Genomic DNA, 17067 nt, shown 5'->3' with positions numbered 1-17067 from the left:
CTCAGAGATGGGTAACCCCAGCCCTAAGCACTGCACCAGGCCAGTCGTGTGATACTCTGCAAAGGGAGGAATCTAGGCACCTAGAGGGACTTGGACAAAGGCACCCGCTGGGACGTGCCGGCTGGTCGACTGTCCCTGGCTCTCTGCCTTCAGAGCCGACATCAGAGAAACTCCAAACAGACTTCTCTGGACCCAGAGGCCAGAGCCAAGACCAGGGGCCGAGGCGGCGTTTCAGGGGTTCTGTCTCTGTGCTGAGCTGCACCGGTCACGTGAGAACAGCCCAGCGATGGAGTGCCTGGCAAAGCAGGTTCGAGCCGAGTTCAGCCGGTATCTCTGAAGAGGACAAGCAAATCATCTCCACATGGGCAGCGGGAGAGCGCGGAGGAGAGAAGGATGCCTGCCAGAGTGAGGCTGCGGTTCAGATCCCTCCTGACAGCTCCCCAGCAGCCCCCGCATCGCCTGTCATCCCACAAAACAAACTTCAAAGTAAACAAGGCGCCCGGGACCGGGCCGTTGCAGCCACTTTATCATCAGTGGAGAGTATTTTCCTCCCCCCCGAACTGTTGCTGTTTGATACCATTTACACGAGCTGCACAGAGCGGGATTTACAGGGCAGGTGCCCAAACGAAGTGCCGGGATAGCTGGCGGGGCCCCAAGCGAAAGGGGAAGAGAGAGTTTTACAAAAGCCTTCAGATTGTGGTTTTATATGATAGGGACTGGAGAGCAACATCCATCTTCGGGCTTAACATTTCATCTCTAGATCAACAGCCCGTTCCTTCCCCCACATTCAGCTGCAGCTGTTGGCTTATCTTTCCATTAAAGCATTTTCCTCTTATTGCACAGTTCACATGAGGAGGGATACGTGCCAGACGGGTCTCCCCTCTGGGTCAATACGCTACAGCCATGGTCTAAACCGCTGCCCATAGTGACGTTGGATTCTGCAAACCCAGATCAGTCCCTGGCCAAAACACTGGGGTTGGGGTTGTGCATGTGAGTACATGTAAGAAGGCTGAGAATCCAAACACGGGAGGACAAGATTTTAAAAAAATGAGGGTTGGAAGTTAGACTCCTTTGAAAATAGCAGCCTGGGAGCCTAGGGGTGATTGGATAAAATCTTCAAGAGTGCTGAAGGGTTTCAAAAACACTTAGTGACTAAGAAGCCTAAGTCTCATTTTCAAAAGTGACTTGGGGCACCAAACTCCGATAGATGCCCTTGAAAATCCCATATGTGAACCATTATTTAGGCACCAAAATAAGCCTCTAAGGGTGAATTTTTCAAAAGCACCTAAGTCCCATTTTCAAAAAGTCTCTGTTTCCTTGAAAGCCAATGTCCTAAGTGCCCAAATCTCTTGAAAAGGAACTTGGGAGCATTTGAAAATTTTACCCTTACAGGCTTATTTCACTGCCTAAATAACGATTTACAGATGGGATTTTCAAAGGCATTTATGACTTTGGTGCCCCAAACATGCATTTGAAAACACCCCGTATTTAGGCAGCTAACTCAGTCTCTGTCTTCTAGAGGATGAAAAAAGGTGTATTAAACACCTTGAAAGTGCTGGTCCTGGTGTAGCCTAGGCCCTGATCCACAGAGTGTCTGTACTGGTGTAATTAGGTCAGCTAGGGGTGTGATTTTGACCTAGAGAGTTAGACCGGTACTACCCCAAGTGTAAATGCAGTGATAAAGGTACCTCACATCTGTATAACTCCCTTCCTTTCTGGTATAAGAATAAGCTACACCAGTAGAAGCAACTTTACCAGTATAATGACATCCACACTGGGGGAGTGGGTTGTTCCAGTCTAACTGTATCACTACAGTTAAAAATGCACAACTTGTGCGTGCAGAGAAGCCCTGAGCTAATGTGGTTTAAGCAAGAACCATTTTTCTTAACTTACACAGGGCCACGGTCACCTGGTTTCAACAGCTGCGCTCAGCAACTTCCAAGGAGCTCAGGCCTTTGGAAAGTCAGCCTCCGTGTCCAGGCACCTCTATGAGCCTATCTTGGCCTCCAGGTGAATTTCACCCCAGTGCAGAAGGACAACATCAGCACCTCTGAAGTCCCGCCCTGGATTCCAGTGCAAGTCCAGGGTCACAGACTGCAAGCTCTTTCGAGCAGGGACCAGCCTGTGAAGCAGCCAGCAGAGCTGTGGGCAGTAACAGCAGCCAGCCAGAGGAGGTGATGGCGAATGGGTGGCACAAAGTGTGAGATGCTGCTGTGAACAGAGTCCCTTTACATCGAGGAGTGGCCGGCTGCAGCAGTTTCTGGCTCGTGGCTGACGACTAACCAACCCTGGGAAGTGGGCAAGCCCTGGTATTTTTATTACTGTCTCTGCTCGCTGCCAAGCGTCTGCGTCACCGGCAGGGAGGCGGCTGTGTTCTCTCTTCTGAAGCGCGGAGGAGATAAGATTGGACCGTTAAGAAAAATCTTTAAAGGCGGCTGCCAAACTCCAGGAAACTTTACAAAGCATGATGTCTCCTTCCCAGCAGCCTCCCCAAACCCTCATGTGCCATCTCTGTCTTTCTTTTCCCAGCAACGCCGGCTGCCAAAGACCTATCTGTGCAGAGATAGACACTCTCGTCTTTCACAACAGCACCATGCTCCCCCCGGCTGTGGATTGCAAATGCCCCAAGACTAAGCGCACCCTGCCATTGTGCAGGTGACCATTCTTATCCCCAGAGCACAGCCAGGAAATCAGTCAGAGAGGGGGGATGTGATTTGCACAAAGCCACACAGGAGGCCTATGTTTGGAAAGAGAAACCCAGGAGTCCTGACTCCCAGCCCACCCTCTAACCTAACCACTAGCACCCACTCCACTCCCAGAGCCAGGAAGAGAACCCAGGAGTCCTGACTCCCAGGTCTGTCCCTGCTCTAGCCACCAGACCCCACTGCTTCTCCACCTTGCATTTGGCCTGTTTCTCCTGCTGATTCATTCAGTGGTGTTGCAGGCCGGTCTTTGTGACATCACTAGCTGCCATGGCGACACTAGCTGATGTCACAAATTCCAGGCCGAGCTGCAAGGTTGCTGACATCACAGGTGCCCGGTTCAGCTGGTACGTTCAGGCTAATTCCAAAGAAGACGCTGCGGTTTACACAGATACCCCAAGTCTTGACAGTGTGGCGGAGGAAAGGGGCTGAGGGAGAGTTCAAAGGCATTTTGGTCACTGATTGGGTTCTTAAAGTTTGCCCAAATGTTACCATGGTTATTTCAACTCTGGCCTCAGGAAATAAGGAACCTCTGTAAGCTTTGAATCATCCCCACGCTGCAAGGGAGGGGAGAGCCAAGAGTCCGCCCAAAGCAGCTGCGATGCTTATGGCTGTGATCAAAGTGCTCCACGCAGGGAGATAACCTCCTGCAGGATCTCCCCTGACCCGCTCCATGGAGCTTTGCCACTTGGCCAGCGTGAGGAGTCATAAGGCTGCAGCTTTGGTTAATCATTCAAAGCCCCGTTCGGGATGAGCAGCCCCTCTCCTCCCATCAGGCTCTTCCAGCTTATCGCTGTTGCAGATGTGTTGAGGGAAAGGGAGGTAGGGGCAGCAGGACTGGGAACATCCCATGCACCAGCTTCCCAAAGTCACCCTCCTTCAAGAACCAAAGCCGACCTAACAGAACCACTGGCCTTTCCCTCCCCCTTCCCCAAAAGAATAATACATTTTGCAAGTGGCATGCACGGTGCCTGCCAGGTGGTGGGTAATGGACTGGCCTCGACTGGCAGCATCAGGGTTAGGACTACCTGTGCCTCATCTCCTCTAGGATTTAACATGGAGCTTGCTAAAGTAATGCAACAGCACGCCTCTTTGTAGGCCCAGAGTAACCCATGTGCCTCTAGTGCACTTTCACAGGGCCCCCATCTTGGGAGGGCCCCGACCACTAGGGGAAAAAACCAACTGCACAGCACTGCAACCCCACGCGCCAGGTGGCAACAGGCACTCACTCAGATTCGGGCTGGCTGCCTCCCCTACCCCTGTCACGAGAGAGGGCAGCCTGGCCTGAGTGGCATGGAGCCAGGCAATTGCAGGGGCAGGCGATGGGACCGCGCTGCACTGGGTAGTCAGGGTCCGGGGGAGCTGCCCTAGGCTGGGACAGGAGAGGAGCGCTGAGCCGGGAAGCGGGACGGGCGTGCTGATGAGTGGCCAGGAATGTTCCAGAAGTGATGGGTGGGGGTGAGTTGTAGGGGGGTTATGGGATGAGTGAGGAGTGTTGGGGGGCTGCGGGGTGAGGGATTGGGAGCAAGTGGGGGCTGTTGGGATCGGGGGATGAGATGTTGGGGGCTGTGGTGAGTGGAATGTATGTATGTCAGTGCCGCTGGGATGTGTGTGGGGGCTGTCAGGATAGGTGGGGGCTGGTGGAGGGTTGTTGGGGTATATGTGAGGTTGGAGGGACATTTGGGGGCCCATGTGGGGATGGGGAGAGAGGGGTATTCTGGGGTGGGGTTGGTATGTATGGGGGGGCACTCCCTGTGCAGGAGCTCAGCACACCATTCGTGCCATGCAGGGCTGGCAGCCCCTGGAGCAGAGCCCTAGTTTGAGGAAGGTGGGGGCCCTACCAATGTCCACAGGGCCCAAAACCTCAGGGCTTGTCTGTTTGCAGAGTGGACACGGCTACAGACGGCTGCGTCCCAGCTGGACTGGTGTGTTTAAGGGCAAGGAGCAGAGTCCCCTTCATCCCCTTCCTACCTCTGTGCTGCTCTTGGCTGGCAATTCAGGAATAACCCTGCCCTGTGCCCTCACATGCTCACACACCCTATTCCTTTCCAGCCAGCTCCCAACACCTCAGCCTGCCCAGCCCCAAAGTTCTTCCAGACTTCAAGAAATTTAAATGCACAAATTGCTAATAATCTGGAGCTCAGCCTGAAACCATCACATCAGAGACCGCCAGGGATCCAGGGGTCTCCCTGGGGGAAGAGAGCAGGTGCCACTTTGCTTTCCAACTACCCCTGCTATAGAGGAATTCGGTCCATCTGAATGGAGCCAGACAACACATCAGGATCCTCCTTTCCATTTTACAAATGGGTAAACTGAGGCACCAGGTGGGGGTCACACAGCAAGTCAGTGGCAGAGCTGAGAATTGGACCCAGAGACCTGACTCCCAGTCCTGTGCTTACACCACAACACTATCTTTCTTCTCTGTTAGGAAAGTCACCAGAAGCCTCTGGATGGTTTCAACATATTATTGAGTTACTATTTTTAAAAGACAAGGAAGAAGAGCTTTGCCATTCAGGTATTGGTAATGTTCATTTATATAGTGGCAGCTTCTAGTAGCCCCAGTCATGGACCAAGACCCCACTGTGCTAGGTGCTGGACATTATTTATTAGGTGTATTACGGTAGTGCCTAGGAGCTCCAGCCACGAACCAAGACATCACTGTGCTAGGCACTGTACAAATACAGGACAATCGTATCTCTAGAGCAGAGGTTCTTAACCTGGGGTGTACGCACACCCTGGGGGTGCGAGATGCCCTTTTTGGGGGTGCGAAACATGCCAGATTTTTTTAGAAGGTAAATCATTGAAAACACAAATTAAGCACAGGCACGTAAGTACAACTACTTTGTTTCACCAAACCTATGTATTTATTAACATTATACATTTTTTAACGATTACTGTAATATACAAACAAAATATATATCTAGGTTTAAAGAACTGACCTACTTCAACGCTTTTTGCTAAGGGGTGCGAGGACATATTTTGATTTTTGCTAAGGGGTGCGAGAACATAGTTTGAGAACCAAAGGGGTGCAGGCTGCAGTAAAGGTTAAGAACCACTGCTCTAGAGGCTGCCAACAACCCTAGAGTTTGGGTCTTGCTGACAAAGGTGGATCGGAGGTAAATACTCCCCTACAGACATTTCTGAGCCAACTAATAGCTGGATTCCTCTTGGTGCCAATTGCCAAATGGATTCACTTTTTTGGTCTCCATTTTCCTCTTTTTGGTTTCCAGGTTTATTTAATATTAGGAGAGTAAAATATTTCAATGGCTCTATTAAATGGAGCTCAGGTTTTACCCCTAGTGTCTCTGGGCTGGATGGTGGGAGCAGGAGCTCTGGGGGAAGGAGCTGCAAAAAATATGGGAGTTCACAGGTGGGCCAAAGTGCAAATCCCTTATTGCCATGTTTGGGCTTCTGTCTCCATTACAAATGTACAAATTCAATTTCAAAACCACACAGTCTCTCTCACCCCAGATTTGTTTGGGGATGTAACATGCAGAAGTGGCGATTTGGGACTGCAACACACAGCATGAGCAGTAACCCGCAGACAGACAGGGAGGCTGTTTCACCAGCTACCTGTGTTTCCTTGAGGGAACCTGTACCATTTTAACTCCACATTTGTGACAACAACAAATGCACTTTTGTTTGGCAGAAACACCATCTCTGCTTCCAGCTACACACAATACAGCCCTGCCCGAATTGGTTCCTACTCTGGTACTTACTTTAATCCACAACATTTTAAAAAACCATAACCAGCCTAGCAGAGAAGCCTCATTCTGTGCTCCTGGAGCCCTCGCCAGCCACTCAAAATAGAGTCTATGAGTAACAGTCCATCTGGCTCTACCCCCTCGCCCCCATAGGGGGGAGACAAACCAACTACCACCAGCCAAGCAGAGCACAAATACAGCTCAGTGCCCTCTCCAAGCCCCACTGCGTTCACAAGGAGCCTGTGCAAACAGACAGATCTAGCAGCCTGCCTGGAATGTCAATAGAACTGTGCCATTTTGCACCACCAAGTGGGGGAGTAAATTCTGAACCAGAACATGCTCTCCCCCATGGCAGCTCCCTCCTTTTTAAACCAAGGGAACGCCACACTTCGGCTCCAGCAGGATGGCACAGCTGCACGCATCCCTGTCCCTCCTGGCTCTTCGGAAGGCCTAACCTTCCCCTTGGGTGCAGAACGTTCCAGGGCTTTGTTAGTAGCTGTCTCTGCTCAGGTAGGCAGAGCCTGGGTCTCTGTTGCTCTGGAACCTCATGCTATCCCTTCTATGCAAAATGCTTCTGTTCCAATCTGGAACCAGGCAGAGCGCCATGGAGCGCCAGCTGCTCACTGTGCAGGATAGTCTCTAGTACGCAGTCACATCTCTCTCTGTGCATTTGAAACTCAGCAACGGGCCTACAGCAGAGTTGCACTGGCAAAGTTCTGCCTTCAGTTACACTGGTGCACGCCCACTGATTGAAGGGCGTTGCGCCAGTGTAAGCCCAGGCATCTCAGTCCAGTTGATGGGGAGTTGGGACTCCTGGGATCTAGTCCCAGCGCCATGATCCTGGTCAAATCACGACCTGCCTCTGTTCCCCGCCTACCTTGTCTATCTTAGAGCTGGTCGAAACTCAGAAGTTCCATTCCTCAGGAAATTCTGACATTTTAAAATGGCCTTTCATCCTAAATTGGAACAAAACATCAAGATTTCAAAATTCACTGCGAAAAATTTCCATTTTGGAAACGTTTTGGAAAGATCCAAATGACCTTATCAAAGTGCTTCATTTCAGCCATTCTATTTTAGAAACAATAACATCAAAAGGAAGTGCTCTGATAGTTTTTCTATAAACATTTTGACAAAGTCGATACTGTATGTTGCCGTAGAGTGTTTCAATTTTGTTGAATTTGCATTTTCCAATGGAAAACTGTCCCACTGAAAATTTTTTGACAAGCTCGACTCTATTTAGGGAAGGGACGGTCTCTCACTACAACAGAACCTCGATTTTATGCACCCCAATCTTACAAACAATAAGTTACACCAACCATTCTTCCCTTGTGGAAAATAAATAAATGACATAGTGAAAGTCATGGTGAAGAAGTCGACATCCCTTCACAGTCCGATACCTTCAGTGCATTGGAAAGTGCTTTGCAGTGGTTTGAAGGGCAAGCAGAAAGTGATGCAGTGCTCCATACTGCAGCTTATGCACTGAACCTGCTGTAATGATATGTTTGATTTTATTATCTCCAATTACTTGGTAAAACAGGGGTTCGGTTGTTTGAATCTGTGCAACACCCAGAACAACGGGCCTCTAGATACGACTGCAATATACATAACCTGACCCTATGCTTCATATCCCCTGCTGCATATCATTACAGTCATCTCTTCTTCACAGTCCATCTCCAGGAATCCATCTCACACCTGTTCTCTCTGCTTGGCTTCCCCCTTAATGGTACCTCAATCACAATAGCCAGAGCTTGTGAGGTAGGGGAACCAAAATTCAAAGCCAGAGGCACTTACTTCTCGTAGTCGTGCTTGCAGTATAGCTGACGGTTGCGACAGTAGCAGGTGCCCGACAGCGGCTGCAGGCAGGCGGCACACTTCACGCAGCCTTCGTGCCAGGAACGCTCATTGACTCGCAGGAGGAACCGGTCAGAGATGGGCGTGTCACAGCCGGCACAAACCTCCCGCATTTTGGAGTCCGACCCTGGCAACAGAGAAAAAGGCAAATGAGCTACACTAGGGAGCACTGGTTTTCAAATGGGGATGTGTGCTGCTAAAGTGGAATTCACCACAGGGGAGGAGACCCGGCACAAGGCCTGGGTGTTGATTAAATCTGGCTTTAAGGGCACAAGGCCTAGGCCTCATGTTTGTGCTAAATCTCTTTTTAAAGCCATGTGTTACTAGTGTTAATTGCTATACCTGCACCCAGAGAGAGAGAGAGAAAGAAACATTGTATTGGCCACATATTTTTACAATCTTATAAATAAATAAAAATGTTTGTCCCACAAAAATATATGGCATCTTCAGGATTGGTTTCTAATTTTCAGGTAGTATGTTTTAAAAAATCCTCTCCCCTCCCCCCCAAATCCATCACTAAAGAGAAATACAGAATGCCGGAGACCATCCCCTCTGGACTCTAATAGCTAGATCTTCAAGAGTACCCAGCACCTACACTCGGGACTCGGTATTCACATAATATCAGCACATTGGGGGCTGAGAGCATGCCCCGAGTGTCACTTGCACCATCAGCAAGATTTTCCAAAGAGTGTGTGTGTGTGAGTGTGTGTGTGTCTCTGTTCTTCACAGTTCTCAATGGTGCAGGACATGCACGCTGTTGTTCTCAGGGATGCGTGTGTGGATGCGCCCTGCTGCTCTCAAGAGGAGCTGTTGGATGCCGAGTACTTTTGACAATCTACAATAGGAGTTTGGAAGGAGGTCAGATTTGGGTCTGAACAGCCAGCCTGTGCCTCCTGGGTGCATGCCAGATCCATCCCCATCAGGGGGACGCGGTGCTAAACCAGTTAAAATAGCGAGAGCTCCAGAGACTTGGGATTTTTTCCCTGGACATTATCATCACATAAATCTATGGCTACCCTTCAAAGGCTTCCCCGCGATAACTCCAAGGTAGAGGAGTGCACGTGGGTAATAAATACGCTATCTGGCGCATTGGATCCGGGCGCTAGGCCGAGCCAGGGAGGTACTAGGTACCTTAGCCGAGTGCACTGTCTCCCCACCCATCAGGGTGAGCTGCTCAGGTTTCTTAAACCCTTAATTTGCCCTCTCCCTTCACCAGCCCCTTGTTCTTTTATCTTCCTTTGGGCAGGCTCCTGGGGCAGAGCTCACCCAGAGCCCACTGCGGGGGTGCGAGAGGTGCCAGCTAGTCACATAGGTGACATTTACCCCTTTTGTAAGGGCTTAAGTGGGGCCTAGGCCGCAAGCTGGGCCCTGCCCAGGGGTAGGGGTGGGCCTAGGGCCTGGTGCTGGGGCCTGCCGGACTGAGACAGGCCTGATGGTGGGCCCTCTCCAAGGGCAAGGGGTGGGAGCTAGGACTTCTGTTGGGGCCTGCGTGGCCTCCCACTGGGCCCTGGTCAGTTTTACCCCATGTGAGCACTAGGGGTGTCGCAGTCATGAGAGAACTGGAGTGTCCAACAAAGAAAGGCCATAAGATTCCCTCCTCAGAGATGCTCTGTGCCCCTCATCTGGGGACACGAAGCAGCCCTGCTTTGGAAAGGGGCACTATGGGCACAGCCAGGGGCGACGAGAGGGTGGGGAAGCTGGTACAAATTACCGGGGCCCAGCGGTCCAGAAGGGGGCCTGGGGCCCAGCTTTCCCGGCTTCCCCACACTCTCGTCGGCCCTGTTTAGCCGGTCTGCCCTTGCTGGGGGGCCCGAAAAATTGTTTTCACCGGGGCCTGAACCCGCTCTTGGCGGCCCTGTGTACAGCATTGGGGGAAATGGGCTGTGTGATTTCTAGGCAGTCTGCAAAGATAGAAGGGAAGAGTTGATTTTCCAGCCTTGCAAAACTCACTAGCTAGGGGATCTGAGAGGCAAGTGGGGACAGTAGGCAGCCCTGGTCACGCACCCTCCAATAATACAGGTTCTGTGGGCCAAATCAACCCCTCAGCAACACCTGTGCAGGCACCTCGCACTCAGCAGAGTGTCACAATTCAGTTATCTGCAACAGGTGTGACAGAGGACAGAGCCTGCCCGAGCAACTGACTAACAATTCTGATGATGTATGAGCCAGGCTAGAATCCAGAGGCCTGATTCTTGGCCCCTCCCACCTCATGCATTCACTTTCTGCAGTGTAAAGTGAGTGTAAAAAGTTACTCTCCCAGTATGGTAGCGGTCTACACTCACGTCCTTGCACTGGGGTAAATCACAGTACCCGATGCAGGGTAATGGAGAATCAGGCTCTGTGCTTTACAGATTTTACATCATATCTGAGACTGGGAAGTCTCTGGGGCCCAGCCTGGTCTATGTTATTTGTTTGTACAATGGGGCCCTTAGGTGTTACTGCAATAGAAACAAACCGTAGTTGTGATTCGAAGGCAGGTGCCAGGAGAGCCCTAACCCTGCGTGGCCTGGCTCTGTCCCAGACTCTGCCGTTAGACAATCGTTTCCTGCTGCATCTCGCTGCTTAAGCAGGATTCTTTACTATGGCAGCAACAACCTCTGCCAACAGGAGCTGCCTCCCCACCAGGCGCTCACCAAGCCACCCACTTGCCAATATGGAAGAAGATGGGCAGATATTCTTGTGGCCTGGGAGAGGGAAGTGAGAGCAGGGGAAGCCGCTGAATTTGATGGAGGAATATCAGTGCTGGGATGGTCTGGGAAAAGCGGCAGCTCACAGAAATGCAGCCCTGTTCCTCTCCCTGGCCTCCTGAGCTCTTTTACTGCCAGTATGTTGGAGTCCAGCAGTTCGGTGCGTGGGAAGTCTAACCATCACCTGGGAGCAGCAGCTTTGACGAGGGCTTGTCTACACAGACATCCAGGAAAATTAATCTACATTAACTAATGGTGTGAATTTGAAATGGCTTAGTTAAACCACATTGAATCCCTGTGTGGATGCTGTTATTCAGAATGAAACTGGCCTTCATTTGGTTTAGCGGAGTGAAGTGAGTTAAGATCACTTTAACGCTGAATACTAGCATCCACACGGGTTTAATTGTATTTTTTACTTCATACATCCGAAGAAGTGGGCTGTAGCCCGCGAAAGCTGATGCCCAAAGAAATGTGTTAGTCTCTAAGGTGCCACAAGGACTCCTCTTTTTTTTTTTTTTTTTGCTAATCCACTTCAGTTTAACACCTTTAGTTAATTTGCAACAATTTTCCACTATGTGGCCTGGCTTGGTTTATTTGTATGTATTTATTTTTGCCAGGTCTGTACCCCCTGGAGAATTCCTCCCACATACACTTTAAACACTGCCCTAATGCTTCTGCCGCTGCTGGGGGCATGAATCAGGGTGCTGGGAAGCAGTACCTCCTGCCTCAGCTTTCTTCTGAAGTGTTACTCACTCACACTTGCTCTGTTTGGGTTTTGTCTGTGCTCTCCCCCGCTTTAATCTTGATGTTTTCTCTTACGTTTCTCTCTCTTCTGCCTCCAGCTCTTCTTACCCCAATTTCTTGCCCCTCCCACTGCCTCTGCTTTTTCCTTCATCCTTCCCCCCTTTCCTTTCACCAGACTCCCCATGAGGGGACCCTAGAAGTGATTACAGATAAGCATTCATTGCATTTCAGCAGCATAACCCTCCAGAGCTCTGTGCATGGTTGCAGAGTCCAGGGCTGGAATAGCAGGAGAGCTGTGGGTCAGGATTGAGGGGCATCTGAAGAGTTGGGGGAGGAGCCCAAGGCTGGAATAACAGGGGACTGTAGGTCAGGATTCAGGGGCAGTGGAACAGCTGTGCGTGGGAAGCACGGGACTGGAATAGTGGAGCAAAGTGTAGCCATTCGGAATCTGCGGAGGGGCAATTTGCAAAGTGCCTGCCTTCTTTATGTCTAGTTGTAGCAAGAGCTGGTCTTTCCTGAGTACCAACCCCACCTACAACAGCAAAATGGTGCAAGGCACTTGCTTGAGCTCAGCCCAGCCCAGCCCAGTTCTGAGCAAGCTCAGAAAAGGCAGTTGCTAGGATCCTCTTTAGGGCTAAGCTACTAGGCCATCACTAGCCCTTAAGGGCACCCTTATCATTGGTGCATAAAAGCAGGCGAAATCATTCGCAGTAAGTAACATTAACTGGGTTCATCAGGGCTTGTTACCATCGTTGGCACCTTGGGAGACTGAGCCTCATGAGTGAGGGCGGCTACTCACCCCACTTTCTAGCCCCTGCTAGATTTTGGGTTCAGACTCACTAGGAGCTGAGCCAGCACCCCCAGCTGAACTGCTGTCTCTGCTCCTGCAAACGAGCTGCCTGTATGATCCATTCCTGAGCAGGGCTGCCCGAGCGCTGCTCTGCCAGCAACCATGGACCTATTCCCGGCTACACCTGTGTACGCACATTTATATTGTTCGAACGGCATCCAGTAGGGGGTTGTGCTGCTTCAGCTAATCCCGGATAGACAAAGCAGCACTTACCTGCCTGGGCCGCCCCCAGCACATGAAGTCCCAATGTCAGCTGGGACCTTTCAGCACTACCGTAATACCCATCCTGAAAATGATTCTCTATAAAGGTCATCCAGTTGTACCATAAAGCCTGTAAGAACTTAGCCACTTAATAATGGCTCTAGAGCATGGCAATGAAGTATGATCGCATGGTTTGTCCCATGACCTTCGTTGCCTGAACTCACTGTCTCTCATGCTGCACGAAGCACTATGCGAGCAGACCCCTGCCGTGCTTAATTTGTAATGAAAGAGGTGCTGGGGCTCAAACAGTTTTTTACATTCATAACTGACACGGCAAGCCCAGAGGTAGGACTATGAACTGCCAAGCCTAGAGGTGTCGGGCTCAGCCCTGGCTCAGATTAAGCACGGGCACCCTGGCGTTGCATGACTGGGATGTGAGAGTATAAACTCTCAGAGCCAGGGCCCATGCTGTATGGAAGGGGTCTAGAACACAGTGGGGGCTGCTGCTGTAATCCAATTCATTAATAATGGTCCCTCCCCCTCCAAGTCATTGTTGCTAACACTCCCCTGCTAGCACTGTCATCACAAGTAAGTAAATTCAGCCGGGGCACATTCACTCCAGGTTGCAGGGGCTGAGCCCGAACAGCTGGAAAGAATGTTGGGGGGGGACTATGATTTGGGGAGAGGAGCTCATTTTTTGAATGATCAAATAAGTTTAAAAAGAAAATCTTTAAAATTGTTTGCTTTGTGTTTGTCTAACTGGAAGACACCTTTTTCTTATTCAAAACACTTGACCAGCTCAGAAGAGAGGACCTGATGCCCCTTTAGAAGAAAAACAAATGAAATGCAGCCACAAAGCTCTCCGTTCTTACCTCTGGGCTCCTGGATCTGCTACTGCCAGTCATGTAGGATGGAGCGGCAGCACTTCAGTACCAGACCAATTGCAAGAGCGCAGTGAAACTGCACTATGCACACCGAGAAGCATGAAGGCCTCAATTCAGCAGAGCTCTAAAGCGCAGGCTTAATGTAGGCATATGCTTAAGTTCCATCTGACTTCCGTGAGACCTAAGCATGTGCCAAAGAGTTAAGCATGTGCATAACTACATTGCTGAATAGGGATGGACTTAAGCAGGTGCCTAAAATTAAGTACATGCTTTGTTGAATCAGGGCCCAATGCTGCTTATCCCTAAATATTCAAAGAGACGCCGAAGGGACTGGAGATAGCCTAGACAACACTGCAGGAGCAGGTCAGGCTCAGGTCTAAACCTACACGAACAAGGAAGGTCCATTTAAAGCAGAAAGGGTGAGGCTGGGGTGCTAGTTTTGGTGCTTGCGCAGCAAGAGTCAGGATGGGGTGTCAGGGGAGATTCCCTCTTGTGTTGTGGAGGGGCATGTGCCAGGCTCTTAGCCACACTCACTTGTCACTAGGGCTGGGGGATCTTGTTTTGCCTAACTTGGAACCGACAGACACTGTGGATTTGAAAGCTTGACTCAAACACAGAGGACAGTAGGGGCTTGTCTTCACTGCAGAATTAGCTCAAAAGTTGCCCCTACCTTGAGTCCTGTCCACACACAAAACCCCCTTAACTCAATGTGGTACGACTTTAACTCAAATTGGCTGGCCTGTCAGCTCCTCACCTGCTAATCACACAGTTCCACTGTCAGATTGCTGTGTGGCTGCTCTCACTCATGCTAGGCTAGGAGCAGAATTAACTCAGGTTTAGGTAAGTCTAAAGAGAAGATGTACTCAAGGGGTCCCACTTAGGGGGGAGAAAGAAAAGTTTTCATGGGGGGGGGAAAGCTGCCAGGGTTAGATTCCCAAGGGCTCAGCACCCACAGCGGGGGACAGATTTTCAAGAGAGCTCATTTCCCACCAAGGCACCTAAATAAAGATCAGATTTTCTAGTTCCAGAAGTGCCCAGGCTGGGTTTCTTGGAAAATGTGGCCCATGGTCTTTGTCTGGACCTGGTTGAAAAAAAATGGATTTTTTTCTTCCCATGGAAATATTTGACTTTTCATCAAAACTCCAAAAACTGTTGGTGGTGGTTGGTGTTTTTGTTTGTTTTGCTTGTTTTGACAAAAAGCAAAAGTTTTCTGTGGAAAGGAGACGCTGTCCACATACATTTTCATTTAGTCAAAAACCCAGTTTTCTGTCCAATAACGGTTTCAATGGAAGATTTCAAACCAGCTCTGTTTTCATCCCATTGGCTGTACAGTGTGTAACAGGGGTTCTCAAACTGAGGGTCGGAACCCCTCAGGGGGTCACAAGATTATTATATGTGGGGTCACGAGCTGTCAGCCCCCTCCCCAAACCCCACTTTGCATCCAGCATTTATAATGTTGTTAAATATATATAAAAAAGTGTTTTTAATTTACAAGGGGGGTTGCACTCAGAGTTTGCTATGTGAAAGGGGTCACCAGTACAGAAGTTTGAGAACCACTGATGTGTCACTTTCTGTGGTTGGGTTTTGCGGTGACTGCAACACCTTACAAAAAGCATAAGCTTCCCCGTTAGGGGATTTGGGGGGGGATTCTTTAATACTTAGCTTTTGGGGGGAGGGAGTAGGAACAGATATTTAAATGGAGAACAAAGGTATGTGAACTTGAACTAGCTCTGAGAACTAAAGAGTCACAAAACTTCAGATGCTGCGAGGTTCCCCCTCCTTGTTCAAAACACGCTCTACGTTATATTTTTAAATGACCAAGTGAGCCTGTTGCCAAGGATTACGCCATGTGGAATGCCACATAGCCCTGCCCATGGCCAGCCTGTATTGTGATTCACTGACACTGGCCGTGTGAGCAGGAGAGCTGAGGGCACGGTCGGTAATTCACACCTGGAGTTTTGTTAGGCACAAGGCCAAGCACCCAGCAATAACTTAAGAAAACGTAGAGAGAACAATCCAATCGCGGGATGGAGGATAAATGATGCGAAGGATGTAAGTGGGAATGCTGCTTGTCTGTAGAATATCTAATCCCTGGTAGAGTCACAACCTCCTCAGAAGGGGCTGGACTTGAAACTGGAAGTAAACAAGCCTCTGACATTTTGGATCCTACGGACTGCAAGGCTTTAAAATTAAAGGTTAGAAAAATGCAGCAGTTTGAGCTTAAAAACACGAGATTTTAGAAATCTTGTTCCTGTTCCGAGGGGGGCACTGGTGAGATGGCTAATGAGTTCCAATCAGAAAAATGTGCAGCATTAATTTAAAGGGCAAACTGCTTTCAAGAGTCCCATTGCAATGTAAGTTTGTTGATTCCTTACCAAATTAATTCATAGATTCTAAGGCCAGAAGGGACGTGGTCATCTGGTCTCACCTTCTGTGTAACAGGCCACAGGAGTTTCCTGTATTATTTCCTGCTTAAGGTCCAATCACTGGGCTTGACCTAGAGTAGATCTTTTAGAAAAATCCCATCTCAATTTAAAGATGGCCAGTGAGGGAAAGACCCCCACAACCCTTGGCAAGTTGCTCCAATGGTTAATTACCCTCACTGTTAAAAGTGTGCCCCTGGTTTCATCTGAATTTGTCTAACCCCAACTTCCAGCCATTAGTTCTGGTTACAACCAGAGTGAAGTGCCTTCTATTAGCCAATCTCTGCCCTCCAGTAGATACTTGTCCACTCGGATCAAGTCACCCCTTAACCGTCTCTTTGCTAAGCTGCCTAGAGGAGTCTATCCAGAGGCAGCATTAGCTCCTTTGGGGCCCACAGCAGGAATATTTTGGGGCTCCCCTTGCCCCTCCCCCACACCGTAACAAATATGAATTACATTATTTCCACAAACCACCAAATCCACCAACACAAGCCATGGGCATTTGTTAAACACTCCACATTACATAGCGAGCTGTATTTGGGGGGGAATACTAAATCCCCGGCCTGGGGCTGCTTGGAGCTCAGACATCGCTTAGGTTAGTCAGCCGCATGCTACTGCCATCACAGCTCTGCCACTGGCCGGTTTTCTAACCCTTTCCTCACTCTCCTGTCCCGACTCCGAGCCCGCTCCCATTTATCAGCATCCCTCAATTCGTGTGGAAAACGCTCAGGCCCCACACCCGGACTCACACCAAACTAACCGGCTGTGTGAACTCAAAGCCATGTAGTGTGTAGACAAGCAGCGACGCTGGAACGAGGGGGGCTGCCGCACCCCCAGGCCTGGAGCAGTGACAACAAACACCGAATCCATCAGCAGCACCGTGTAGACAAGCCCCGGCTCTATGCTACAGCTCTGGGTTGAGAGGGGGACGCCGGACAGACAGCAGTGATGGGCTGTGACCCAGCCAGCCCACTCCCTACGGGAGGAGGGTCTGTCTCTCGGCTGCCCCAGGACAGACGGA

General features: G+C 50.0%; 1 protein-coding gene across 1 annotated transcript in view; it reads right to left on the bottom strand.

Annotated features, from left to right (window-relative positions):
- LOC128827990 (LIM homeobox transcription factor 1-alpha-like) overlaps positions 1 to 17067 on the bottom strand; it is a 58593-nt gene that overhangs the window by 41446 nt on the left and 80 nt on the right. The window contains exon 2 of the mRNA XM_054012255.1: positions 8198 to 8384. Within this exon, the coding sequence (XP_053868230.1) occupies positions 8198 to 8384 (187 nt within the window). The remainder of the gene's footprint in view (positions 1 to 8197; positions 8385 to 17067) is intronic.

The sequence above is a fragment of the Malaclemys terrapin genome, chromosome 23, assembly GCF_027887155.1.
Source record: "Malaclemys terrapin pileata isolate rMalTer1 chromosome 23, rMalTer1.hap1, whole genome shotgun sequence".
NCBI classification, from domain to species: domain Eukaryota; kingdom Metazoa; phylum Chordata; order Testudines; family Emydidae; genus Malaclemys; species Malaclemys terrapin.
This window is presented reverse-complemented; position numbering and strand designations above follow the sequence as displayed.